At 33.1% G+C, this 26286-nt stretch overlaps 6 protein-coding genes across 10 annotated transcripts; 4 read left to right on the plus strand and 2 right to left on the minus strand.

The window, feature by feature from the left end:
• Positions 1-621: 621 nt before the first annotated feature.
• Positions 622-4443, plus strand: LOC108733182 (cytochrome P450 4d2-like). Its single transcript, XM_025977384.1, has 5 exons — positions 622-1738; positions 1797-1997; positions 2505-2690; positions 3011-3378; positions 4024-4443. The coding sequence occupies exons 1-5, from the start codon at positions 1570-1572 to the stop codon at positions 4276-4278; spliced, it is 1179 nt and encodes a 392-aa protein (XP_025833169.1). The 5' UTR covers positions 622-1569; the 3' UTR covers positions 4279-4443.
• A 410-nt stretch (positions 4444-4853) lies between these two features.
• Positions 4854-9611, plus strand: LOC108733183 (cytochrome P450 4d2-like). 4 transcript variants are annotated; one of them, XM_025977381.1, is made up of 7 exons: positions 4856-5947; positions 6006-6206; positions 6714-6899; positions 7220-7587; positions 8287-8530; positions 9099-9330; positions 9392-9480. In XM_025977381.1, the coding sequence occupies exons 1-6, from the start codon at positions 5779-5781 to the stop codon at positions 9305-9307; spliced, it is 1377 nt and encodes a 458-aa protein (XP_025833166.1). In that variant the 5' UTR covers positions 4856-5778; the 3' UTR covers positions 9308-9330; positions 9392-9480. The 4 variants fall into 4 exon arrangements, with proteins under 4 accessions (XP_025833167.1, XP_025833168.1, XP_025833166.1 ...); XM_025977380.1 differs by having other exon boundaries at positions 4858-5947; positions 9099-9278; positions 9392-9610; XM_025977382.1 differs by lacking the exon at positions 6714-6899 and having other exon boundaries at positions 4854-5947; positions 9099-9278; positions 9392-9611.
• Positions 9612-10058: 447 nt separating this feature from the next.
• On the plus strand, positions 10059-18824 carry LOC108733180 (peptide-N(4)-(N-acetyl-beta-glucosaminyl)asparagine amidase). The gene is made up of 10 exons (XM_018464240.2): positions 10059-10560; positions 10622-10804; positions 14738-14839; positions 14904-15069; positions 15129-15310; positions 15376-15558; positions 17134-17456; positions 17506-17798; positions 18062-18220; positions 18580-18824. Exons 1-10 carry the CDS (start codon positions 10339-10341, stop codon positions 18753-18755), a joined length of 1989 nt encoding a protein of 662 aa, XP_018319742.1. The 5' UTR covers positions 10059-10338; the 3' UTR covers positions 18756-18824.
• LOC108733185 lies at positions 10811-14731 on the minus strand. Its single transcript, XM_018464249.1, has 3 exons — positions 12863-14731; positions 12537-12641; positions 10811-12470 (listed from the first exon to the last, which is right to left on the minus strand). Exons 1-3 carry the CDS (start codon positions 13166-13168, stop codon positions 12351-12353), a joined length of 531 nt encoding a protein of 176 aa, XP_018319751.1. The 5' UTR covers positions 13169-14731; the 3' UTR covers positions 10811-12350.
• Positions 18825-18899: 75 nt separating the features above from the next.
• Positions 18900-22794, plus strand: LOC108733170 (venom allergen 5-like). 2 transcript variants are annotated; one of them, XM_018464230.2, is made up of 3 exons: positions 18900-19544; positions 21140-21591; positions 22314-22794. In XM_018464230.2, exons 1-3 carry the CDS (start codon positions 19244-19246, stop codon positions 22725-22727), a joined length of 1167 nt encoding a protein of 388 aa, XP_018319732.1. In that variant the 5' UTR covers positions 18900-19243; the 3' UTR covers positions 22728-22794. The 2 variants fall into 2 exon arrangements, with proteins under 2 accessions (XP_018319732.1, XP_018319733.1); XM_018464231.1 differs by lacking the exon at positions 18900-19544 and having other exon boundaries at positions 21102-21591.
• Positions 22795-22876: 82 nt separating this feature from the next.
• Positions 22877-26280, minus strand: LOC108733187 (venom allergen 5-like). Its single transcript, XM_025977365.1, has 3 exons — positions 25709-26280; positions 24471-24916; positions 22877-23298 (listed from the first exon to the last, which is right to left on the minus strand). The coding sequence occupies exons 1-3, from the start codon at positions 26043-26045 to the stop codon at positions 22915-22917; spliced, it is 1167 nt and encodes a 388-aa protein (XP_025833150.1). The 5' UTR covers positions 26046-26280; the 3' UTR covers positions 22877-22914.
• Positions 26281-26286: the final 6 nt, after the last annotated feature.

Below are 26286 nucleotides of genomic sequence, written 5' to 3' on the forward strand. Positions count from 1 at the left end.
CACCCGCCCCATGTCGGCTCTACGCTCATCCCGATTCACCCTTTACTGGAGAGCAGCTCAGAAAACAAGTGGTTTCCTTCGAAAAGGTTAAACTAACAAACAACGAAATGGACAAGCACGGACATGTAAGTTGATGCATCTTAAAATACTATTACATCAGCGGTCGGGGAACCAGGGTAATTTACCCCAAATAGAGTAAAAATGAAATTTTTGGGGGTAAAAATGAAACTTTTGTGAGTAAAAAGTATATATTTTTAATTTGCTATTTTATAAACCTAAATTAAATTTTTAGTTATTGTTTTCTTTTCAAAATTATCATGGGGGCTATAATATGAAAGATGCTAAAAAGAGGCGATTTCGTTTTTTTTTGCTCTTCGCCATGGGGTAATATCAACTTACACAAAAATATTTTGGGGTAATGATTAAAAAAGTTCCCCGACCGCTGATTTAGGCGGAACCTTTAGCGCGGGAGTCAGGCAAGAACTTTTTTTATTACACCTATTTCTAGGGGTAAAAAAAATTGTACAAACCAACAGAAGGCACCCCTCTACTCTGCTTTTTTTTTCTCTAGAAGTTTTCGCTTTTCATTCGGTCAAAGTGGGAGCGGCAAGCTTATACGTTGAAAATGCCGAGCGCGTTTGCGACGTCAAAAGACGAAAAACCAGGCGAGGACCACTGACAAATTCTCTGAAAGCCTTTACCCGCATCCTAATGAACGCTCTTGTTGATTCATTCTGCCTTTCTGCATGTACAGTCGACATATACGTATGTATACATAGGGATGTATGTGAACGAGATGTGCCTGACGTTTAGCTCTTTCTTTCTATGCAGCTTTACAAGATTGAATAGTAATTAGCAATTTCCGGGATCACATAATTGTAATTGAAAATCTAGTTAATTAGAAATTTCCCTATTTCTTAATTAACTTAAATTAAACGCAACCTGAAATAATGTACGATAATCTTAAATGATTTAAGAGTACTACCTCGTCTCTTACAGAGTAATAAATCATAAATCAAAAATTTATAAAATCCGCGCCACAAAAGAATGCCCAAAAAACTCGATAACAATTAAAAAATTGATAGTTGTACCGTCTTTAATGATGTTGATCGCGTCTTCGATATATAGATTAAAAACTGCAACAAAATTTTTATGGTAATCAAGGTACTTTATAGCAACTAAAGCAAAGACGTACGTATGCATATGCGTATATATTGTCCATTAATTTTTAACTGAATCCATTAGGATGATAAGATGATAGCTTTTTATACTCTTCTTTTTTCTCTATAAAGAGAAGTTTTTCTGTCCTCAATAAACCCCAGTTCCGATAGATAATTTTATCTAATGATTTTAGTGGAGTATCTTTCAGTCTTCAGTAAGGTCGGGGCAATTTTTCATCAGTTTATGAATATATTAATTTAGAGAACGATTGAATCGCGTATCGGTTTAATTCGTTATTTACCGGAAAAGTTATCATACTTTAGCTCATAAGGTTCACACTGTTTCAGGCTTTAATCTGTTTAATACTGTGTAAGTTGTATCTTGCATAGTAATACGTGTTTTATTACAATGTTAACTTGGCTGTTATTGGTGTTAGCTACAGTGGCATTTGTTTTAATATTATTAACAATGTATTGGTGTTACGTGAATTACAATTACTTTTTCAAAATGAAAAATTTGCCAGGTCCATCACCGTTACCTATCCTGGGCAATGCATTATATTTTAAAGAATTGGATGGTAGAATATCGATCAGTATTGTCCTTCGAATTATAGGCTACATTATGATCTTTTTAAGGCTTCTTAAACACGTTATTGAAATTGAAAAGCAAATATGGATCGCCTTTTAAAATCACAATTGGTTTTCAATACCCCTGGGTAATTATTTCCGATTCCAAGTTTATGACATTCTTTCTGTCTTCGAACAAGTACATTACCAAGTCGCAGGATTATAATTTTTTTCGCAGTTGGTTAGGAGATGGGCTGTTGACAAGTACAGGTATTTTTTTAATTTAATATGTACTAAAACTACCTCACTTTTATGTGTGGTGCCTAGGTGTGCTCAACGTTCAGTGTGGATCTTGCTATACCGAAAAAACAAATTATTTTCACATAAAGCAAACAAATTTCTCATTCATATAAATGACTAATTAATATTCAGATGAATTTCTGATGTATAATGCGGAATATCTATCGAGTATTTATATTATTTGTAATACGGTAGAATTATTTATTATGCACCTATAGTGACATACTAATAAGGTTGATTACCATGACATATTTCACCTTGTAAAAGACACTAAAATGGAAATGCAATATATTCTACTTGTCCAACCTTCTAATTTTTCTCTTTCCTTTTGCTGAATTTAGAAATATTTATTATTTACTTTGCATTAATTACTTAATCTGCTGCTACTACTTCATTATTTATTATTATTAACTTAGACCTTCTTCGTTCGAGTATGGTAAATCGATGATGTGAAATGTATTTATTTTGCTCTAACAGGTAAACAATGGAAAATTCATAGAAAAATTCTAACCCCTGCTTTCCATTTTGATATACTTGAAAAATTCTTGGACGTATTTGAAAAAAACGTTGAGATTATGCTTAATAGGTGGAGAAACGAAATCGGAACAACAAATTTTGACGTGTTTCCTTTTGTAAGATTACTCACTTTGGATATAATTTGTGGTAAGTGAAGTTCAGTTCTGTTCCTAAACCAATAACCGTACCTAGTTAATGATCTAATCCAAAAATTAAATTTCAAATTCAGGTACAATAAAAATACGTATATAATCTTAACAAATAATATGAATGAGAATGTGAGCTTGTTTGTTACGATTTCACGCATTAACTACTTAATAGATCATCATGAAATTTTGTACACAGATTGTTAGGGATTCAGAAAAGGATATAGGGTACTTTTTATTCAAAAAACGAAAACCGTTATGTGCTATAAAATATTCTAAACTTCTGCACTTGATTACAAGTACACGCAATTTCGTTTACAGAAACAGCGTTAAGAACGGAAATAAACGCCCAAATTGACAACAATTCGGATTATGTCCGATCAGTTCAGTTACTGAATAGGATTCTGATGGACAGAGCCCTTAGCCTATTTTTGTGGCATGACTCAATTTACATGCACAGCGATCATTCGATTAGGGAAAGAAGTGCCGTTAAAATCATCAATTCTCTAACCGACTCGGTCATTAAACGGAGAAAAGAAGAAATTGAAAATCAGTGGGACAGTCACGTCGAAGACTCGGGGGATGAAAGAAAACTTGCCTTTCTAGATTTGCTTTTGCAAGCTGAGGCGGATGGCGAGCGATTGTCTGACATCAGCATAAGGGATGAAGTGAACACGTTTATGTTTGAGGTACTGCTTACGACATCTAAAATTTAATTCGTGATAAAACAATTCGAAGTGGTCTGTATTCTGTCGAAACTTTTTGGATCTCATCAGCGCGTCGCAGGCAGCTTCGACAGAACACAGACTTTTACCTGCTGTATTAAGAGTGCGTTTTAGAAAATACTACAAATGGCGCAGTAAACGCCATCTGTAGCACGATGCTACATTTTAGGATTACGTATGCTCCAAAAAACGCACTGTTAAGACAGCAGGTAAAAGTTGGTCTGTGTTCTGTCGAAACTGCCTGCGACACGCTATGAGATCCAAAAAGATCAAAATCGCGATCTGCGTCTGGCAGTTTAGACAGAATACAGACCACTTCGAATTATTTTACTGCGCCATTTGTAGTATTTTCTTAATTCGGGATGTTTAGACTAAAAATTAGTTTCTCAAGATAGTAACCGAAACTTGAAATCATATATCAGCTATAATCTATATTAAAACATATCACAATTTTTGAGAAACATTAATTTGGAAAATTATCAACTTCATGTTTTTATTATGTGTCAATATCAATATTAAGTTATAGGGACCTTCATCACGCCTTTCCGGCTAGAGTTTTTTACTCCTTAACTATTGAAAATATTGTCAGTTAATAAATACGTTCTTTAGGGTCACGACACCACCGCTTCTGCGATCAGCTTTAGTTTATACAATATTTCCCAACACCCTGAAGTACAAAAGAAAATTGTAGAAGAACTAAACACAATTTCCAATAAGGGTAACAACAGCGGTCACTTTACTTATACGGACTTGCAAGAAATGAAATACTTGGAAGCAGTAATAAAGGAAACATTACGAATGTATCCACCTGTTCCTCTCTTTGGTAGATTGGCAACTGAAGACATACTATACGGTAACCAATAGCTATTTAATGAACTGTCGGTGTTTCGCACTCGTACAGAGTCTTCTTCAAGCATGTAACTTTAATAATCTTTTCGTAACTACTGATTTCTTTTTGTTAAAGTGATTCGACCCTGCGCTATCCTACTTTCTGGATATCGAATGTCAGTGACTTCCTCTAATTTTTCGTCTCCTATTNTTACATTGATAAATTGAATAAATGATGTCTAAATTAAATTTTCAGTTATTGTTTGCCTTTCAAAATTATCATGGGGGCTATAATATGAAAGATGCTAAAAAGAGGCGATTTCGTTTTTTTTTTTTGCTCTTCGCCATGGGGTAATATCAACTTACACAAAAATATTTTGGGGTAATGATTAAAAAAGTTCCCCGACCGCTGATTTAGGCGGAACCTTTAGCGCGGGAGTCAGGCAAGAACTTTTTTTATTACACCTATTTCTAGGGGTAAAAAAAATTGTACAAACCAACAGAAGGCACCCCTCTACTCTGCTTTTTTCTTCTCTAGAAGTTTTCGCTTTTCATTCGGTCAAAGTGGGAGCGGCAAGCTTATACGTTGAAAATGCCGAGCGCGTTTGCGACGTCAAAAGACGAAAAACCAGGCGAGGACCACTGACAAATTCTCTGAAAGCCTTTACCCGCATCCTAATGAACGCTCTTGTTGATTCATTCTGCCTTTCTGCATGTACAGTCGACATATACGTATGTATACATAGGGATGTATGTGAACGAGATGTGCCTGACGTTTAGCTCTTTCTTTCTATGCAGCTTTACAAGATTGAATAGTAATTAGCAATTTCCGGGATCACATAATTGTAATTGAAAATCTAGTTAATTAGAAATTTCCCTATTTCTTAATTAACTTAAATTAAACGCAACCTGAAATAATGTACGATAATCTTAAATGATTTAAGAGTACTACCTCGTCTCTTACAGAGTAATAAATCATAAATCAAAAATTTATAAAATCCGCGCCACAAAAGAATGCCCAAAAAACTCGATAACAATTAAAAAATTGATAGTTGTACCGTCTTTAATGATGTTGATCGCGTCTTCGATATATAGATTAAAAACTGCAACAAAATTTTTATGGTAATCAAGGTACTTTATAGCAACTAAAGCAAAGACGTACGTATGCATATGCGTATATATTGTCCATTAATTTTTAACTGAATCCATTAGGATGATAAGATGATAGCTTTTTATACTCTTCTTTTTTCTCTATAAAGAGAAGTTTTTCTGTCCTCAATAAACCCCAGTTCCGATAGATAATTTTATCTAATGATTTTAGTGGAGTATCTTTCAGTCTTCAGTAAGGTCGGGGCAATTTTTCATCAGTTTATGAATATATTAATTTAGAGAACGATTGAATCGCGTATCGGTTTAATTCGTTATTTACCGGAAAAGTTATCATACTTTAGCTCATAAGGTTCACACTGTTTCAGGCTTTAATCTGTTTAATACTGTGTAAGTTGTATCTTGCATAGTAATACGTGTTTTATTACAATGTTAACTTGGCTGTTATTGGTGTTAGCTACAGTGGCATTTGTTTTAATATTATTAACAATGTATTGGTGTTACGTGAATTACAATTACTTTTTCAAAATGAAAAATTTGCCAGGTCCATCACCGTTACCTATCCTGGGCAATGCATTATATTTTAAAGAATTGGATGGTAGAATATCGATCAGTATTGTCCTTCGAATTATAGGCTACATTATGATCTTTTTAAGGCTTCTTAAACACGTTATTGAAATTGAAAAGCAAATATGGATCGCCTTTTAAAATCACAATTGGTTTTCAATACCCCTGGGTAATTATTTCCGATTCCAAGTTTATGACATTCTTTCTGTCTTCGAACAAGTACATTACCAAGTCGCAGGATTATAATTTTTTTCGCAGTTGGTTAGGAGATGGGCTGTTGACAAGTACAGGTATTTTTTTAATTTAATATGTACTAAAACTACCTCACTTTTATGTGTGGTGCCTAGGTGTGCTCAACGTTCAGTGTGGATCTTGCTATACCGAAAAAACAAATTATTTTCACATAAAGCAAACAAATTTCTCATTCATATAAATGACTAATTAATATTCAGATGAATTTCTGATGTATAATGCGGAATATCTATCGAGTATTTATATTATTTGTAATACGGTAGAATTATTTATTATGCACCTATAGTGACATACTAATAAGGTTGATTACCATGACATATTTCACCTTGTAAAAGACACTAAAATGGAAATGCAATATATTCTACTTGTCCAACCTTCTAATTTTTCTCTTTCCTTTTGCTGAATTTAGAAATATTTATTATTTACTTTGCATTAATTACTTAATCTGCTGCTACTACTTCATTATTTATTATTATTAACTTAGACCTTCTTCGTTCGAGTATGGTAAATCGATGATGTGAAATGTATTTATTTTGCTCTAACAGGTAAACAATGGAAAATTCATAGAAAAATTCTAACCCCTGCTTTCCATTTTGATATACTTGAAAAATTCTTGGACGTATTTGAAAAAAACGTTGAGATTATGCTTAATAGGTGGAGAAACGAAATCGGAACAACAAATTTTGACGTGTTTCCTTTTGTAAGATTACTCACTTTGGATATAATTTGTGGTAAGTGAAGTTCAGTTCTGTTCCTAAACCAATAACCGTACCTAGTTAATGATCTAATCCAAAAATTAAATTTCAAATTCAGGTACAATAAAAATACGTATATAATCTTAACAAATAATATGAATGAGAATGTGAGCTTGTTTGTTACGATTTCACGCATTAACTACTTAATAGATCATCATGAAATTTTGTACACAGATTGTTAGGGATTCAGAAAAGGATATAGGGTACTTTTTATTCAAAAAACGAAAACCGTTATGTGCTATAAAATATTCTAAACTTCTGCACTTGATTACAAGTACACGCAATTTCGTTTACAGAAACAGCGTTAAGAACGGAAATAAACGCCCAAATTGACAACAATTCGGATTATGTCCGATCAGTTCAGTTACTGAATAGGATTCTGATGGACAGAGCCCTTAGCCTATTTTTGTGGCATGACTCAATTTACATGCACAGCGATCATTCGATTAGGGAAAGAAGTGCCGTTAAAATCATCAATTCTCTAACCGACTCGGTCATTAAACGGAGAAAAGAAGAAATTGAAAATCAGTGGGACAGTCACGTCGAAGACTCGGGGGATGAAAGAAAACTTGCCTTTCTAGATTTGCTTTTGCAAGCTGAGGCGGATGGCGAGCGATTGTCTGACATCAGCATAAGGGATGAAGTGAACACGTTTATGTTTGAGGTACTGCTTACGACATCTAAAATTTAATTCGTGATAAAACAATTCGAAGTGGTCTGTATTCTGTCGAAACTTTTTGGATCTCATCAGCGCGTCGCAGGCAGCTTCGACAGAACACAGACTTTTACCTGCTGTATTAAGAGTGCGTTTTAGAAAATACTACAAATGGCGCAGTAAACGCCATCTGTAGCACGATGCTACATTTTAGGATTACGTATGCTCCAACAAGGTCCACTTGTGTGGATATCTACTTGCTGAAAACGAATCCCGGCGTAGCCAACCTCAACGTGATAGGCACGTTAGCTTAATCGAATAAAATAATTCGAAGTNCTGCCTGCGACACGCTATGAGATCCAAAAAGATCAAAATCGCGATCTGCGTCTGGCAGTTTAGACAGAATACAGACCACTTCGAATTATTTTACTGCGCCATTTGTAGTATTTTCTTAATTCGGGATGTTTAGACTAAAAATTAGTTTCTCAAGATAGTAACCGAAACTTGAAATCATATATCAGCTATAATCTATATTAAAACATATCACAATTTTTGAGAAACATTAATTTGGAAAATTATCAACTTCATGTTTTTATTATGTGTCAATATCAATATTAAGTTATAGGGACCTTCATCACGCCTTTCCGGCTAGAGTTTTTTACTCCTTAACTATTGAAAATATTGTCAGTTAATAAATACGTTCTTTAGGGTCACGACACCACCGCTTCTGCGATCAGCTTTAGTTTATACAATATTTCCCAACACCCTGAAGTACAAAAGAAAATTGTAGAAGAACTAAACACAATTTCCAATAAGGGTAACAACAGCGGTCACTTTACTTATACGGACTTGCAAGAAATGAAATACTTGGAAGCAGTAATAAAGGAAACATTACGAATGTATCCACCTGTTCCTCTCTTTGGTAGATTGGCAACTGAAGACATACTATACGGTAACCAATAGCTATTTAATGAACTGTCGGTGTTTCGCACTCGTACAGAGTCTTCTTCAAGCATGTAACTTTAATAATCTTTTCGTAACTACTGATTTCTTTTTGTTAAAGTGATTCGACCCTGCGCTATCCTACTTTCTGGATATCGAATGTCAGTGACTTCCTCTAATTTTTCGTCTCCTATTTTAATATTATAAATTTTCCCTACTTTTACTTCCCTTGCGTTCGAATACTCTTATTTCATTTTTATTTATTTTTGTCAATACATTTTCCATTTTATTTATCCAACCCCTCTTTCTACATCATCTACAAATCTAATCTTTCGCATTCCTTAATAATATCCTGTCTTCAATGGTATTAATCAAGTCTTCGGTTAATAAACTAAAAGACATATTTACATAGTTAATAACTATTTTAAAATCTTGATATTTCTATTTGACTGAACCTTTGGATATACTATATACGAAAGGTAGATACGTTTGTTCAAGATATTTTTATGGTCTTTAATAAATCAATAACTTATAAATACTTTTTATTTTTAACTTTATAATGTGTTCCTTTCTTTTAGAGGATAAAGTTATACCTAAAGACACAAATATCACATTGTTCGCATTCGGTTTGCTTAGAGATCCGGAACTATTCCCGGAACCTGAAAAGTTTCTTCCAGAACGATTCCTCGGTAATAAGGTTAAAGCAAACAACCCATTTACGTATGTTCCTTTTAGTGCTGGACCACGAAATTGCATTGGTAAGGATCAAAGACAAAACCACAAGTAATAAATCCAAGAAGTAGTTAAAAAGTTGTATCTAATTAATTTTGATTTTAAAAATGTTTGTTTTACCTGGAGCATCTTTTTTAAGGTCAAAAGTTTGCTATGTTAGAAATGAAGTCGACAATAGGGCACATTTTAAAACGATACGAATTGCATCCTGCTGATGGAAACTTCCAACTTAACTTGATATCTGAAGTAATATTAAAGTCCACAACAGGAATTAAATTAAGGATAAAGAGACGTTTGTAATTAAAACTTTTATTATATAGCGATATTTCGAAAATTTTCTGTATTTATGTAACTGTAGTTTTTTACGTTTTTTTTTTGTATTATATTTTATTACCCAATACAACTATTATCAAAAATAAGAATATAATTTTATATGTTACAAAAAAACTATAGTATACATTAATTTCTATCCTAGAAAAAAATTATAAACATGAATTTGCAAAATAAAACGAAAATCAAGTTTTTCTAGTCTATAAATCAATTATTTTTTTGAGTGTTTAGAGTAAAATTTTACAGCAGATCCGTTCAATTAAATTATTATTAAGTTATTTCTTTTCAAAAGTTTGTAATTAGTAAATATAAATATATATTTCAATAAAAAGGATCAAGGATTATACTCGTATTTCGTTGAAAAGCTTATACTGCTGGCATCTATAGTACGTATCTAGAATATGATATTTAAAATTATTAGGCTTCTCTGCCATCTTCTGCAAATTAATCGAAATTGTAGCTTCAAATCGTTGCCACTTTAAGCAAATCTCTGTAATACACCTGTTGCATGTTCTGTATTGTTTACATTTTGTATGTAACAAACGTCAAAAAGTTTATCAATAAATGCTTATCGAGTTTTTTTTTACCTTTTACATTTCAATTGTAGTGCAGTTTGTACAGAAACGTTGCTATAATCCTCAATATACAGTAAACCATCTTTTCACTACATAATGATTGAGTTGATAACGTTTTAAGTGATAAGGTCAAGTGAATAAGTGACTAGCAAAATAATCCTAGATTAAAGTTAGATCAGCAATGTCGCTTTCTCAAAAGGAGGTTTTTTCTAAATTGGAACAAAACAACATTAATACCTTTCAAGAAGCAGTTCGTCTATTAACAATTATTGCAGATAACATATTAAAAGATCCTGCTAACCTCAAAATTAGAACTCTTCGAAAGAATAATAAAATTGTAAAAGCAGGCATTCTTGACATAATAGGAGGAAAAGACTGTTTGCTATTGATGGGATTTGTAGAGGTACACAGTTAAATAATCATGGTAAACACCGTGTAGTTAATATTTATTGGTACTTTTACAGACAAACGAATCTCTCACATTACCAAAGAATGCTCTTTTAAAAAAACTAGAAGACATAAAATTCAATTTAAACAAATTTTACGAAGAAGCGAGCACGAGAGAAAAGAATAATTCTGATAATGTTTTTGCATCACTCAAAGAAAATGATAATACTGCCGAAAGTACTTCCAGTGCAACAGACTCTGTAAGTACCTTTTTTTATGTAGACTAGATTTTATTCAAGTTTTATTTGACAAATTTTCTTCTTGAAATTGTAATAAAATAAATAGATATGTAGCAGCAGTTCGTACAATCTAAAATAATGGTAAAAAAATATTTTCCAATATTGCATTGGTTATTAAGCATCTCAGCTTCCAGCTATTTTAAAAGCTCTAATCATATAACAAACATATATTAAATATTTAACTAATATCACCTGAGATAACAGCTGTAGTTTGATATGAACTAATCCATGTGCTGTGAACTTGAGCGGATTAAGTAGCACCTGTCGGCTAAATATTATCATCTGAAACAAAAATAATGCCATAATTATGTTAATATTATGAGAACATCGAATTTTTAGAACGATATTTATTGTAAAAAAGTGAGAAAACAAATTCTTGACAAAACAACTGTATAAAAACGAATTTAGTAAGTTGTCTCTATCATCTAGAATGAATATAATTCTATCAGTAAATTTTACTGAAAATATTTCAAATGTAATTGATATTTCAAAAGTGAAATTAAATAGGACAATTATAATACAATAAATCCATTAGGAAGCATTTCGAATTTTAGTCATTACTTAGATTATCTAGTAATTACACCTGTCGTAATGAAGTAAGCCTTTAATTATTAACGATCGCTTTAACTTAATAGCAAAAGATTACTTGAATAAATAATAAAGACAATATATTAATATGCATTTGGACTTAAAACAATGATAACTTAATCAGTAAAGTATTAGAACGTAATCATAATAACTGAAAAATGGAAATGACGAAAACATTTGAATAAATTAATTTTTAATTTAGGAATCATCTTTTGATTTTGCAAAAAAAAACATTTTACGACCCCCTACCGCGTTTATATCATACACATACAAATTCATTTTAATTACTATAAGGTGCGACATTTTGCGCGTCCAAATGTGAAAATTGAGAAAAATCCGAAATAATAAATCATTTCCTTTAATTTCCCCTTATCATCAAAGCACAAGTCATCGTACTCCTTACGACAACCTGCCGCGCTTTTTTAAAACAAAATTAAATTCGTTTGAACCACTGTAAACGATGAAAATTTCGGCTTCCAAATTTGAAAATTGGTTAAAATGGATCCAAAATCATAAAACATCCTTTAATTTCGCAAAAACATATTTTCATTAAAACTTAAGCACATTACTTCTTACGGCACCTTTCCCTACTTGTCATACGAATTTAACTTGGTTTAAATCGGTGTAAATTTTTCGTGTCCTAATTTGAAAGTTGTATTAATAGTGTTATTTATTATGTTCGACAGTTTTAACGAGTAGAAACCTTCGTACGGTCCTTTTCGAACTGATGAAATTCTATAGTTAGCAATAAATATCGGTAGATTGCGATATGTTGTCCATAACTTGTTATTACTTCAATTTTGAATATATACGTACTTATGAAAGAACAGTATAAGGTTTTGTTGTAATAGGGAGCAAATTTTGTAATTACTTAAATCGACTTATAATTATTTATCATCTTTTCTTTTTTGCATTCCTATCAGTTTATATTTTTCACAGCTTGAGTCCAACATAATAAATCATAACTCACCTTCTTGCGTACATTATTACATTCAGTATCCATTAAATATCGATGAATATAAATTCCCGTTTTATAAGCCTACAATAAGCAGTAAAAGTTATTTATCTCATCTTGATGGAAAAATGTACCATGCACAAAATGTACCTCTTTTTGAACGTCCGAGTAGAACTTCAGTACACTAAGTAGTCTCATGAAACTTAACGTCAATCTGAGTATATCAGAACTTGCAGCCAAAATGTTTTGTTTTACCTACAGCGTAAATATGAAATTAATTTCAATCTTACAGGGTGTAGTGTGAAGTAAAACTGCTCTTATAAAAATACTGCTTCAAAAAAAAAAAATTACAAATCACTTTGAAATGGCTGCATTACGTGTTTTCTAAGTATATTTTTCATTTTATTATTATAAAACTAGAAAGTTCCCTCTAAAGTTTAGCAAATGAAAATTGTACAATTTTTACTGACACTCACGCTAAAGTAGTAATAAATATTAAATAATGTCACCAATATAAGGAAAAATTCTAAGAGCAGAAACAATAGTAAGTCTATTGCTACAATGTCGTTAAAATCACGAGCTGTACGGATGAGGTTGTCGTACGAATTCATTATAAATTGCAGAGAATTTTGAACTTTGACACTATTGTGTTGTCTCAACTTGGTAATGAGCGCCGTATTATAATCCGGAAAATCAGTCAATACCAAGTATCCAATACTTTGGGGTTGGATTGTTCGATCTGTAATGCATATTGTTCTGATCAAGAGCGTTTGCAGGATCATCGCCAGGAAGAAGTAGAGCAGAGTCGTTTCTGTATTAAAAGATAAAAGCTTTCAAAGTGTGACATGCTTTCGATGCATCATTTAATTTTCGGCAAAAATCATAGTCAAAAATCTCTTTGCATAAATTTATTTGGTTTCTCTCGAAATATTGAAGTATTCCACTTCCTCCTGATCCGATCTGACATTTTTCTGTTATCCTGTACGTCTTACCAGATTTCGCTGCTGCAACTTTTGAGTAATTTTCTTCAATTTGCAAATAATTTTGCATTGTTTTAATAAATATTGTGTTTATTCCTCGAAAAAAATTAAAAAATGTAAACATGAACGTCGCAACATAAATTTCAACGATATACATAATCACACCTAAAAAGAATTCCACTGTTATAAAACCTTTATTAAAAGTTTATTGTAAAAATATTCCAAGCTTTTCTATCAATACCTCTTCCGTTTTATTTAAAGCTAAATCTAACTCCCCCTTACTGTCGTACCCACAAATCTAAGTAATAATTTGTCCTGCATGTCTAATCCTAAACTTGTCCTGCCTTTAATAATATTGATAGCATCTTCGATATACAAATTAAAAAGTAACGTCGACAATGTACTTCGTTGTTTAATTCCCTTCCTGATATTTACGTCTCTACGTTGCTCTTTATATAAATTATATGTCGCTTTTTTATCCCTAAATCTCATCCCTACATTCTCAAGTATTTTTAACATATCCCACTTATCATTGTTAAAGGCCTTTTGAATCCTACATTATATTACTAAAATTCATGACAAACCATGAGTTTATTTGAATTTGAAAAAGTAATTGATGCTTTCACAAATAATTTCATGATATTGCCTGTTGTATTTCTTTACACACCTGATAGATTAGTTGTAGACAAAATCATTATCCTTTTCGTTTGTTCGAAACTATCGAATTCTTCTAAAAAGAACGCTACAGTCAAAAGACCAATTGCTATAATGTTTCCGAAAGTAAGTGCGCCAATTTGAAACCACCAGATGTTCTTGTTCTCATATTTGTAACGCATACTTGTCAGAAAATCTTCGTACCAGCAGAGATTTTCTATGATTTTTTTTAAATTGTTGCTTCTATAAACTCCGTAAACAATAAAGGAGTAGGTCATAACAATTCGCAAGGCAATCATGGCATGGGTTAAAATCCTCACAACGTACTGCTCAGCGTTCACGTTGCAATTTTGTAAGAAGTAAATCACCAATAAAACCGTATAAGTGACCGATAATAGTACGGACAATATTATTATTGCAGTAGAATTTATTAGAGTGCATTGGCCGTTTCTTTTACTTATCCAAATTTTTGACATTCCAAAAATTGCCACAGCATTCACTGCAGGCCTTACACAATTTAGGAACTTCTTCTTCACCAGCTCAACCATCGAAAAGCTTTTCATAAACTCCAAACTCGGACTAATTATTCCGTTCATATGTCGCAATTTAACTAATGAATATTTCAGATAAGATCTAAATCAAGCAAGAAATGCGCGATCAATAATAAATAATTCATAGCAGTGTCGGCTTTATAATAAATATTCTATTTAATTGTAGGACTCATCGTCATCAGATGAAATAGATACAAAAACTAATGTTCCTAAAAGAATAATAATACCTAATGATATCGCCCTAGTGCACCTTCCGAGCCCTCTTTACGTAAGAAATATCCGCTGTTATAAGTGTATAACTGAAACGGTTTAGTTGAAATTGTATTTTATAGAGGTATACCCATCCGTTTTTACGTAGCATAGAATCTAGATTTCATGCTGCGTTAGCTTATAAGGACAAAGATTTAATTAAAAAAGCAAAAGGGATCATTCCAATCCATCAAATCGAAACTAACAGTCAAAATAAGTTACGTCAGCTACAGGAACAAATAAAGAAAGGTTTTTTTGGTTTTCTACTGCTTAATATCGTTATTAATTAACTCTTAATTAATCATCAGGAAAAATAACCGATCAGAATGTATCGCTACAAGAGTTTCTTCTATTGGAATTGTTAGACTGGTTTAAAAATGATTTCTTTTCGTGGGTGGACTCTCCGCAATGCGAATTTTGCGGCAGTAAAACTACATTTTCTGGAATGAGTAATGATCCTTCCGTTTTAATTCACACCGAAAGGGTTGAGGTTGGTCGTCCGTTATTATTGTAGAAATTAATATTTAGATCTCTATTCGAACTTTAATTTATTAGACGTACATATGCATCTCTTGTCATAAAAATACGTATTTTCCTCGTTACAATGACGTTAATATCTTACTAATAACAAGACGTGGAAGATGTGGAGAATGGGCGAACACATTTACCCTTTTGTGTATCGCAATGGGTTGGGATGCTCGATTTATTGAAGATAAAACAGACCACGTTTGGACAGAGGTAAGTGTATTCAGCAATAAAGAACAATTTAATAATTCGAAATGGTCTGTATTCTGTCGAAACTGCCAGACGCGGATCGCGTTTTCGATCATTTTGGATCCCATCAGCGCGTCGCAGACAGCTCCGACAGAACACAGACCAACTTTTACCTGCTGTCTTAACAGTGCGTTTCAGAAAATACCACAAATGGCGCAGTAAACGCCATCTGTAGCACGATGCTACATTTTAGGATTACGTATGCTCCAACAAGGTCCACTTGTATGGATATATACTTGTTGAAAACGAATCCTATCACGTTGAGGTTGGATACGTCAGGATTCGTTTTCAGCAAGTAGATATCCACACAAGTGGACCTTGTTGAAGCAAACGTAATCCTAAAATGTAGCATCGTGCTACAGATGGCGTTTGCTGCGCCATTTGTAGTATTTTCTAAAAGAACAATTTGTTTACACCTTTTTTAAACTCTTTTATCGGTGAAGCCGACAATCCCGAACGTTGTTTGTACCTAGGGCTGCCATCCGTCCGGGATTCCCCGGATTTGTCCTAGTTTGAAGGGCGTCCGGGGGCCGTACGTCAGGGGTTTTTAAATAGTGTCAAGGACACTTTTGTTGTCAGGGGAAATCCAATTTTCTTTATTGATAAGCGCGATGAATTCATTGACAATGTGAACTTAGAGTGTGTTTTCGCTAGTCACGCAGCAATAGACAAAAGCAAGAAATTCCCTAAACATACACACGGTTTCTACTCTGATCAAAATCAAGTATAATTTCAAGGACTTGAGTAGTTCCGACTTTTACAAATTCTTGTTGGAAAAGAAAGATATTTCAGCGAAAATTGGAGAAGACAGAAAAATAGCAAAATAAGAAAAAAAAAATTGATCTCGTTAAAATTAAAAGTTTAATTTACAAATTTCATAGGGATTTGGCTACCTAAGCAGATGACTGAAAATATCATTGGCATGGTTTATTTTAAAATTATAAAGTATTATAGTTAGTTAGTTATTAGTAGTGTCATATAATAATTTGATTAATGCCAAAAAAAGAGCGTTTCTAATTATTTTTGTTAGCATATTACCTCAGAAAGAGTGTTTAATTATCCTTGAAAAAACCATATTTCGCCCAAATGTCCGTGATTTTTGCCGTGTTTATCAGGCGTCGACAATTTAGGTAATGGCGGCCCTAAATATATGGGAATTGTAACTGATCTCAAATTTGAGTAGCCTGTAAGATGGTTGATTCAAATAAAATTTNCAAAAAATATTTTTTCAGAGGTGTCCGGGAAAAAAAACATATATCGCCCAAATGTCCGAAATTTTTGCCGTGTTTATCCGGCGTCGGCAATTTAGGTGATGGCAGCCCTATTTGTACCAAACTTAGCCCATTTTCATATTAATGTTGTTGTGTTTGTGCCCTTAATCTGACATTCTGCGAATGCGCCACTATAGTTTACATGTAAGCCATTTTAAAGTAAGAATTTACTTTTTAACCCTTTAAACATTACTATTGAAGGATTTCACCATATCTAACTTTACAACGGTATTTCTTTTGGTATCAGAAATAGTCGATAACTTTATAGGTTTACTCTTTTGCTCAAAAACGTTGGCTTCACTGCGATCCATGCGAAAATGTCTGTGATACACCCCTAATGTACGAAGCCGGGTGGAAGAAACAAATTTCCTACGTGATTGCATACTCGCCGGAGGAAGTACAAGATGTAACATGGAGATATACATCTAATCACAAGGAAATACTGACTAGAAGACAGGAATGTTCGGAGAAGTCATTAATTGATGCCCTGATTACATTAAGAAATGCAAGGCAAACGGAACTGACGAACAGCCGACGTGAATATCTTACGAAAAGGCTCGTTCTAGAATTGGCCGAGTTGATGATCGAGAAGTATGAATTCGAAAAATAATTTCAATGGGCAATCTGATTCCCGTTTCAGAAAACCTAACGACAAAGAGCAAGAAGGTAGGAGTTCCGGATCGTTACAGTGGAGACTTGCAAGAGGCGAAACGAATGCTAACTTCACCCCTTTCGTGTGGAAACTGACGAAACAAGATTGTCAAAGTGGACAAGTTATCATTAGATACTCGCCTTCGTTGGACTGCTACACGAAAACTTCTGCGTCTGGTAAAAATGGCGTTTTAAATAAATGGAGCGCTGGTGTTTTTCAATTAGAAAATGTGTTTAGAAAAGAGGAAAAGGACTGGAAAATGGTGTATTTGGCACGAAACGGTAGGTAAATTTTATCGATTAAAAAATTAATCAGGCCCAGCGACCTACGAGCGTCGACACCCCGGATCTACCGTCGCATTTAGATGTATTTGTATAGCAACTTACGGGTACGAAAATTCAATAACGCATATTAAAATCAAATGCGAAAGATGCATAACAGTTTCTTCAATTGTTTTTCTCACTCAATTATTATTAATTAACGTTAGAAATCAGAACGTTTTCTATAATTCCCTATCGAAAACAGTGTGTTATCTTGATTTTAGAAGGATGTAATATGGGTAAATTGTGTTGGAAATTTGAATTTCCCACTGAAAATTTTCTTCTTGATATGGTTGAAATAAAATTTGAAAGGAAAACTTACGAAAATGGGGTAGTAAACGTACAAATGTGCTCAGATGATATGTGCCTTAATATTCCACAAGGTAGGAAATGATTATTATGTAATAAATATGTTCAAATGCTTTTAAAAACTAAATAAGAGATAATTCTTTGTTAGAGAAATTCCTCTAGCAAAAGTTGGTGTTTGTTTTAATCCAACTAAATAATGAATTTGATTAATTTTTTATAAATTACCTTGCTGAGAATCACAGAAAACTGAAGAATATTTACGAAAAGACAAAAGCAACATTCGGTATTGTAGAAAGACATTTGCAATAATAAAAATTATTTTCTACATAATGATATAATAACTACATATAAAAATGATAAGAACAGTAGTCTTCCTATACTTCTGCACTAAAGTAGGATTCGTTATTGAATATAACATTACCTTTATTTTCAGACGATACGACATTTACAACAAGGGCTTTTAGTAATTCCAAGATGCTACTTATAAAAGCAAGTCTTTCAGGTGGTAAAGGGGATGTGGCTTGGCAACATGCTCAATTGTTTAGACAAGAAATTGGTAGTCAAAATTATCCATTACAAATCGTATTCACGTTTACATCTACACAATAAAATGTAATAATTAATTTTGAATTTGTTTTCCTTTACGTGTATCTTAATATTTTATTTGTTTCTGTTTAAAAGGGTTAATAAAGAATAAATGTGTTTTAATTAATTGTTTCTCTAACTGGTGTACATATTTACCCTTATTATTTCCTATCCAGTGTTGGAAACATAATGAGGTAAGTTCTTTTTTAATTTTTTTTTTTACAATTTTATAAATATTATAAAATCACATATTTTAATACATATTAAAGATTAACATACCCATTACTACGTGAAGTAAAAGGACAAAGCAACTAAGAAAGGAAGCATTTCTTTCCTAAATTGAAATCTAGCATCAGACTTGCTCCGGCATATCAACATTTTGAACTATTTTAACTCCGTTAGATATTTATCTGTATCCAGTAAAATTTATGACAATTGCGATTGTATTTGAAATTCTTATTAAAATCGAGTGACAACTGAATGTCATTATTTGATGATTTACTTAATTTAAGATGATTTTAAGAGCTCTTGTGCTATATTTATTTCTAAACATAGTGGAATGTCAGATATTTGCATTTCCGAAATGTAGATTTCCCCAGCTGGACAAGAATTACTTTTGTAAAAGAGAATACAGTTGCTTAGGATCCCACCGAATAAACACTGCATGCTCTAGGGCACCATGCGGACCAACGAAATCGTGTGGGACACTCTTCAAACCAATACCAATGACCAAATTTGATCGGGAATTTGTTGTACAAGTTCACAATACGTATAGAAATCGACTAGCTACAGGGTTAGAGTTCAGATACCCTGGTAAGTTTTGTATTTCATTTTCAATCACTATTATCAGNTTGGTAGGACACCTTCTTAGGCATGAAGGTCTAGTCAGAGACATATTAGAGGCAGAAACAGGAGTTAGGAGGGGTAGAGGTAGACCTAGATTAGATTACTCTTCGCAAATAGTTAAGGATGTGGGTTGTTCTAGTTTTAGGGAAATACGAAGTTTAGGTCAGGATAGGAAAGAGTGGAGGTACGTGTCCAACCAGTCTTAGGACTGATGACCTTGTGATGATGATGATATTATATAAATATCTGTCCTAATATTTGTATTTGAAATCTTTTGTGTATGTACTTGTCTATTGTGTTCTGTATAAATAATTTTATTACTTGGACTTTTCTATAATCCCTTCTAATATTCCAAATTCACCCACTAACTGCGTGATGTCAATAACTATTGTTCCTTCTTAATTAAAAATAGAAACAAGTAGACTGTGCTAAATTAATAAATGAATAAAGTAGAAGAATCACCCCAATTACCACTAACGTAATTTTACTGAGCGGACACGTGTTTCGTCCACTCTAAACGTGGGCATTATCAACGCGAGATTGATTACATTTCCTTCTTAATTGCTTTTTAATGACAGATTTTTTTCGGTGGTTTAGGGTTAATATTCTGTCTATTTCTTAGTATTTTGTATATTCATATTCCCAGATTTTATTCTCTTCTAATTGGTTTCATCTAAATAGTTCTAGCTACGCCCTAATAGTTTTCCTAACATTTTCATTTACAAAACATTTAAAACTTCCAAATTCGGTTTACTACAGTACAATTCAAGTAATCTTTTTGCTAAGTCTTCAACTAGTTTTCTTCTTTTCGTTATATTTCAACTTCTAATTTCATTCTTCCAGTTTTGTAAATATATTGTTAACGTTATTTGTCGCGTTGTATTTCATTTGTTTTATTTTGTTGTTTTACCTTGCTATTCCTAAAAAATACATAATTCATCGGAAATTCTTTGCAATTGTTTTTATTTAAAGAATACTGTGATAAACTGAGAACTACGAGAATATTTTTTTAATTGCTTATATACTTATTAGTAGCTTGTTACAAAATTTTACAATTGCTAGTTGCTTTTCTTCGACGACCACATAAAAGTAATTTTTTCTATGCTTCAGGAACACTACTTTTTTCTGGATAAAAGGTACCCTATGTCCTTTTATGTACCCCTGACAATGTATGTCACATAAAGTTAACTTTTGTATCCTTCGGGAATAGTATTTTTTTTTGTCCTTTTCTGTAACCCTGACAACATGTATACAAAATTTCATGATAGGTTTTACCAGCGGCTTCGCTCGCATGGATGTTTCAAATACATGTCAAAGATGATCGACAACAACAAAATTTCATTCCATTTAATTGACATATTAGAGGCAGAAACAGGAGTTAGGAGGGGTAGAGGTAGACCTAAATTAGATTACTCTACGCAAATAGTTAAGGATGTGGGCTGTTCTAGTTTTAGGGAAATACGAAGTTTAGCTCAGGATAGGAAAGAGTGGAGGTACGTGTCCAACCAGTCTTAGGACTGATGACCTTATGATGATGATGATTATTATTCATTTATTTACAGTTGTCAATAAAAGCGAAACAATTGTTTATGAACCCCTGGCAAATATGAAGGTAATGGCGTATAACATAGAACTAGAGTTTATAGCCCAATGCTGGGCTAATAATTGTTTGAATAATGGTTGGAGTCAGGTTCACGATAAATGCAGGAAAACACAAATGTTTTCTAACGTCGGTCAAAATTTTTTTCTTTACACTCATGTTACCCCACTTACTGAAAAAATCAATTTCTCCCATTACAATTACCTGAGCAAAGCAATGGACACATGGTATCAAGAAATCCATAAATTCAAGTACGAAGAACACATTGAGTTCACTCCCAACCCCGAAACCGACAATTTTACACAAATGGTTTGGGCGACTACCGGTTATGTAGGTTGTGCCCGAACACAGTATGGACACGGACGAGTCCTCCGACTGATAATATACTGTAATTATGGATCCGAAGGAAATCTGGTAGATATCTTTTACAATTTTAATTAGGTACATTATAAAATTTTGTCGGATGTGAAATTGAATTAAAAACTTTAGACTAGATTTTGGTTAGATCCACGTTAGCCTAAGAACTGGCTAGTTCTATCTAATTTCATATTCCATAGTTACATCATCCTTTATATAAACCTCTACTGCTATTAACCACTTGTAGCATTACTACCCACTTCTTCATTTTTGTCCCATACACTTCCTTTTTAACTTTCCATACTTCCTTTACTTCTACCTTCAGTCCCATCTTCTATTTTGTAAATCCCTTTAACTCCCTCTTCTTTTTATTCTCTTCCAAATGTATTCCAAAAAAAATGAAGTTTTGTCTTTTCCATTCGTTTCCTTTCCAGTTCCATTTCCTTTTACCATGTCAATCTCCAGCTCTTTTAGTGCCGTCTCCCTTACTCCTGTTTTCAAGATGTTTTTTCCTCTTTAAACCATTGTGTACGCCTTTCTTTATTGTATTCATCCAATCTTTTCTCCAGTTCTTGTCATTTTTCTTCCTTATCCTTATCTTTTCTTTCATACTTTCATTTTTTTTCTGAAATTTATTTAGCTCCTGTTCCAAGCTTTCTCATCTGCTTTTATCTTCCAATTCCTTTTTGCTAGTTGTCAGTCTTTATTTCTTCTAATAGTTTCCTTAATACATCTATACCAACAACCCCTCATATTTTCATAATAATTGATTGCTTTAGCTAGGGAAGCCAATATTCCATGTAAGTAAGAACGGATCGAGCTGTTGTGAAGAATGTGAAGGCAAAATAACCTACTACTACCTTTTTAAAGGGCATGTGACTGGAGAGGACCAACACGGTTTGTCTATGGTTCACTTCCCCGATCATGAGAAAAAGTTACAACAATTCCAGGAAATGGGGATGGATCTTTCTAACAAAGTAGAAGTAGCTTTAACAACACACATTTATATATTCCCAGGATGCAACTTGAATTACTCATGCCTTTGTGGCATGAGTAAAGACATCGATATGGCAAACAAATATTTCACGCCGCCTTTTCAAATTGCCACTGGAAGTCGAATTGAAGGCAATAGCTTCATTTTATTTTCACTTTTGATTTTTTCACGCAATGTTATCACATATGATTGTAACTAATGATGTTCTGAATTTGTGTTCTTGATAATAATAACAATAGTAGTTAGAAATAAATTAATGAAAAATTTTAAACTTTATAATATACGTTTCTTACAATTAGTATTTATTACCAGAAAATAAAAACTTTCAAAACTTTTACACTTTGCGATTTAAAATTAGGAAAAACAAAAAGCAAATCATTACAATATTAAGGAGAAAGAAACCATAAATAAATCCACCACGGCATTAGTAAACAATAATCGATTTTGGCTATTAAATGGTTGCTTCTCGATATTTTAAAAGCTTGACGGTAATCCTCGTTTGATTGATTAATGGTCAATTTTCTTCCGCATAGACAAGGATATTGGAAAGAGCAAGCAGTCATAAAAAGAGTTCGAAAACTTTTCATTTTGTAACGTTTGGAAACGTCATGACCCCTACTTCTAAGTTCTTGAGCTTTCAATGCCAGTACAGATGAAATACTTTTTTTTAAGGCTTCCGGATCGTTCTCTGTAAGGTAATACACATATCTGCCATCGCAGCCGTTACAACAGGTATCATTTTCCGACTCGTCGTATACACTGTGCTCTGCCTACGAAAATGTTTACATAGGTACTTATTGTTTAGAAAAAGTGCCCCAGTATTGTAAAATAAAGTACCAGACAGATTTTGGAAATTTCAAGCTTCTATCTAACGCTGTTGACGTTCGCACAGTGGCGTAGGGCAGAAAAGATAGTATTGTATGAGATGAAGAAGAAAATTGTCATTTAGTGGGAAATAAGCTGGTAGGTAGGGGGGATGGTGGAAGAAAGAATGGATCAAGAACAAAGATAGTGGTTTTTGGGATTGTGTGAAATAGTTTTTTTTTTTTTTAAGTAAGAAGGAAATTGGATATACATTATAACTGGGATAGAGCTAAGGGAAGATTGTAGGGTTAAAGAATTGCAAAGCAAATGTAAAGGAATTGGACAGGGGAATAGTAATGATAGAAGGGTTAGGCGGGAATCATTAGTTTTATATATTTCATATTACAATATCGGAATTTCATACAATTCCTAGGAAATGTATACATTGGATATATGTGTACATATTAAAAAAAATCTTTGAAACAATATTTTATAGATTTTTTAAATAGCCTCGAAATTGTATACAATTCCTAGATTTCATACATTTCCGATAACTTACACAGATATATCGTATTTTGATAAAGACAGTACTTATTTACAAGGGTGTCAAATTAATTTCTTAACTACGCCACCGTCCGTGCATGGTTTTAAATATAGTATTGATAATTGTACTTCGTTTAGTTTTTGTAGCGATGTGACCTTCAGTTTGACAGGCGCAAACTAGAAAAGAACAACACTAGGCCAGAAAAGGAAGAAGACAATTCTCGGCCAAACTCGTAAACGTATAATACGTACAGTACTGCACGGAAAAATTTACCATTTTATCCACTACAATTGCATTGCTCAAATGTGCTGTTATTGGTACTATTTACTACTGAAAATACCAGCAAGATGTTTATTTATATTTGAAGACAAATTAAAGGCTTTAACGCCTGTTTTCGACTCACACTACTATTCATGATTGAACAAAACTTTTAGCAGATACTGTATGTAAAAGTATGTTTAATGAACAAGAGTCGAGAGTATAATGAGCTTTTTTCTCCCTACCTACGATTTTGCCAGCGCGCATCCAAGACATTTGAAGGGGCACATCGCTAGAGAAAGTAAATGAAGTATAAAATGATTACGGCGAAATTACCAAATTTCCTGCATATCCGTAATTGCAATATATCAATAATCGTAAAACTCTACCATAGCCATATTGGGTTCTACCGCACCCAACGGCCGACGTGTTGGCCCATATTAGCTGCGTAAAATTACTCGTTTTAAAATACATTTCATAATTGGATGTACGTCTATCGTCGTAATGATAAATTTCCAAAAACCATGAGTCAACTGCTTTTCCCAAATAAGCGATTCGAGAAAAATTTATCCTGTCCGCAAATGGAGTAATGTGCGCGTAAAGGAATGCGTTTTGGCCTACTTCTTCGAATTGCTGTGTTCTTCTACATTCATCATGAAAACGTGACCAACCGTCGTGCAGGCAAAAGTTAGACCAACACTGAGCCATAAACTCCAACTCTTTATCATATTGTAAAATTTTCATATTGTTGGCCGGTTTTAATTTATGTGGATGAGATATACCTAAAATTTTTCAAGTTTCTTATAATACACTTCGATACTTGTTGAAATAGATGTTAAAAGCGTGGAAGTATTAATCAAAAGTGTCAAAAATTGAAAACATTTTTGAAGTGAAACTTCTTTACGCACGGTAGGATAAGTTCGTTTCATGCGAGTTACTATGTAACGAAATCATGCAACGGATGTCCCCCCTCTACTCGACCACGCAGTCGAGTTCGTAGTGGGGATCGCTTGAGCCGTGAGCGCCCTTCAATGCAACGTTCGTTACAAGCAACTCCGGCATGTAGTGTAAAATTTAAATTCACAGTGTACAAATAATACCATTAAACCAATTCCTTAACCCCTATGTTTGTGTGTTTGAAGAAGTTTCACTTCAGTAGCGTGCTGTATAATTACTCGTTGTATTTTTTTCTTTATAAATACAGTAGAATTTCGATAATTTAAACCAGGATAACGAATATAATTTAAAATAAATGTTACCTATCACCAAACTTATTAATGATCTACTGGTTTTAATTTCATTTGGGGTATTACAAATTAAAGGTCTTTATCTGGTGTATCTTCTTATCGTATTGTAATTTCAGAATTAATGAACCGATTTTTAAACGTGTTGGATAATTGTGTTCCTAGAAGCAGCCTTTTTCAAGAACTCAAACACCTACCCTCCGATTTTTTCATAATTTGGATTATTTTATCCGATCTCCATGGAATGAAGTTTTCGCCACGATTGTTTATTTACTTTTTACAAAGACGATTTTTTATTTTGACAAAAAGATGTTTATATAAAAAAAGTACCCGAATGTCTTTCTTCCTGCCCAGATGCAATTCTGTCTCGGTAACCGTTGTGAAGTGCTAACATAAATTCCCTTTCGAAATCGTTAAAAGGTAAGCTTTTAAAATTAGGTCCGCATGTAGAAGTAGGACCACAGGGTTTGCGCCAACAAGCGGTGTTTGGAACCGAGGTTGTTGGACACTGATAATCAGATCTGCAGTAATAGTTATCCTCATAGGGCAACCTGCATCTTCCTTTTGTAGGATTAAGAAGTTTCTCTCTCACTTCTTCTAAACCACCATTGCATAATCTAAACTTTATTATTACGAATACGGCAAAAAGTACTAGTAAAAGTTTCATTTTTCATTTAACTGTTTTACAATAAGTTGACAACTTGAATGACTTATGCTATTGCCATACACAGTGGCGTACATGCCACTGTCCTTTTCTGCAAAATCAAAATCATATTTTAGTTGGTCAAAACTTTTTTAAAACGGAGTAAACATTTGTGTGATTCTATTCAATATTGGAAGCAATATAAACAAAATTTTAAGGAGTTCATAAGTTTCTGGTAACTTTGATAACATTTTGTGTTATATTG

The sequence above is a fragment of the Agrilus planipennis genome, unplaced genomic scaffold (assembly GCF_000699045.2).
Source record: "Agrilus planipennis isolate EAB-ADULT unplaced genomic scaffold, Apla_2.0 scaffold72, whole genome shotgun sequence".
In the NCBI taxonomy this organism is placed as follows: Eukaryota; Metazoa; Arthropoda; class Insecta; order Coleoptera; family Buprestidae; genus Agrilus; species Agrilus planipennis.

Coding starts and splice junctions, on each gene's coding strand:
- LOC108733183 (XM_025977380.1), top strand. CDS start 5,779: ATGTTAACTTGGCTGTTATTGGTGTTAGCTACAGTGGCATTTGTTTTA. Junction 7,588..8,286: donor TGAACACGTTTATGTTTGAG/GTACTGCTTACG, acceptor TACGTTCTTTAG/GGTCACGACACCACCGCTTC. Junction 9,279..9,391: donor TGGACCACGAAATTGCATTG/GTAAGGATCAAA, acceptor ATCTTTTTTAAG/GTCAAAAGTTTGCTATGTTA.
- LOC108733187 (XM_025977365.1), bottom strand. CDS start 26,045: ATGAAACTTTTACTAGTACTTTTTGCCGTATTCGTAATAATAAAGTTT. Junction 24,917..25,708: donor GCAGGAAGAAAGACATTCGG/GTACTTTTTTTA, acceptor GAAAAATTTTAG/GTATATCTCATCCACATAAA. Junction 23,299..24,470: donor ACGGATATGCAGGAAATTTG/GTAATTTCGCCG, acceptor ACATTTTCGTAG/GCAGAGCACAGTGTATACGA.
- LOC108733180 (XM_018464240.2), top strand. CDS start 10,339: ATGTCGCTTTCTCAAAAGGAGGTTTTTTCTAAATTGGAACAAAACAAC. Junction 17,457..17,505: donor GCCGAGTTGATGATCGAGAA/GTATGAATTCGA, acceptor TTCCCGTTTCAG/AAAACCTAACGACAAAGAGC. Junction 17,799..18,061: donor GGTGTATTTGGCACGAAACG/GTAGGTAAATTT, acceptor TCTTGATTTTAG/AAGGATGTAATATGGGTAAA.
- LOC108733182 (XM_025977384.1), top strand. CDS start 1,570: ATGTTAACTTGGCTGTTATTGGTGTTAGCTACAGTGGCATTTGTTTTA. Junction 2,691..3,010: donor CACTTTGGATATAATTTGTG/GTAAGTGAAGTT, acceptor TTTCGTTTACAG/AAACAGCGTTAAGAACGGAA. Junction 3,379..4,023: donor TGAACACGTTTATGTTTGAG/GTACTGCTTACG, acceptor TACGTTCTTTAG/GGTCACGACACCACCGCTTC.
- LOC108733185 (XM_018464249.1), bottom strand. CDS start 13,168: ATGATCCTGCAAACGCTCTTGATCAGAACAATATGCATTACAGATCGA. Junction 12,642..12,862: donor ATATTTATTACTACTTTAGC/GTGAGTGTCAGT, acceptor TTTACGCTGTAG/GTAAAACAAAACATTTTGGC. Junction 12,471..12,536: donor ACTCGGACGTTCAAAAAGAG/GTACATTTTGTG, acceptor TGCTTATTGTAG/GCTTATAAAACGGGAATTTA.
- LOC108733170 (XM_018464230.2), top strand. CDS start 19,244: ATGATTTTAAGAGCTCTTGTGCTATATTTATTTCTAAACATAGTGGAA. Junction 19,545..21,139: donor GTTAGAGTTCAGATACCCTG/GTAAGTTTTGTA, acceptor ATTTATTTACAG/TTGTCAATAAAAGCGAAACA. Junction 21,592..22,313: donor ATGGATCCGAAGGAAATCTG/GTAGATATCTTT, acceptor TGATTGCTTTAG/CTAGGGAAGCCAATATTCCA.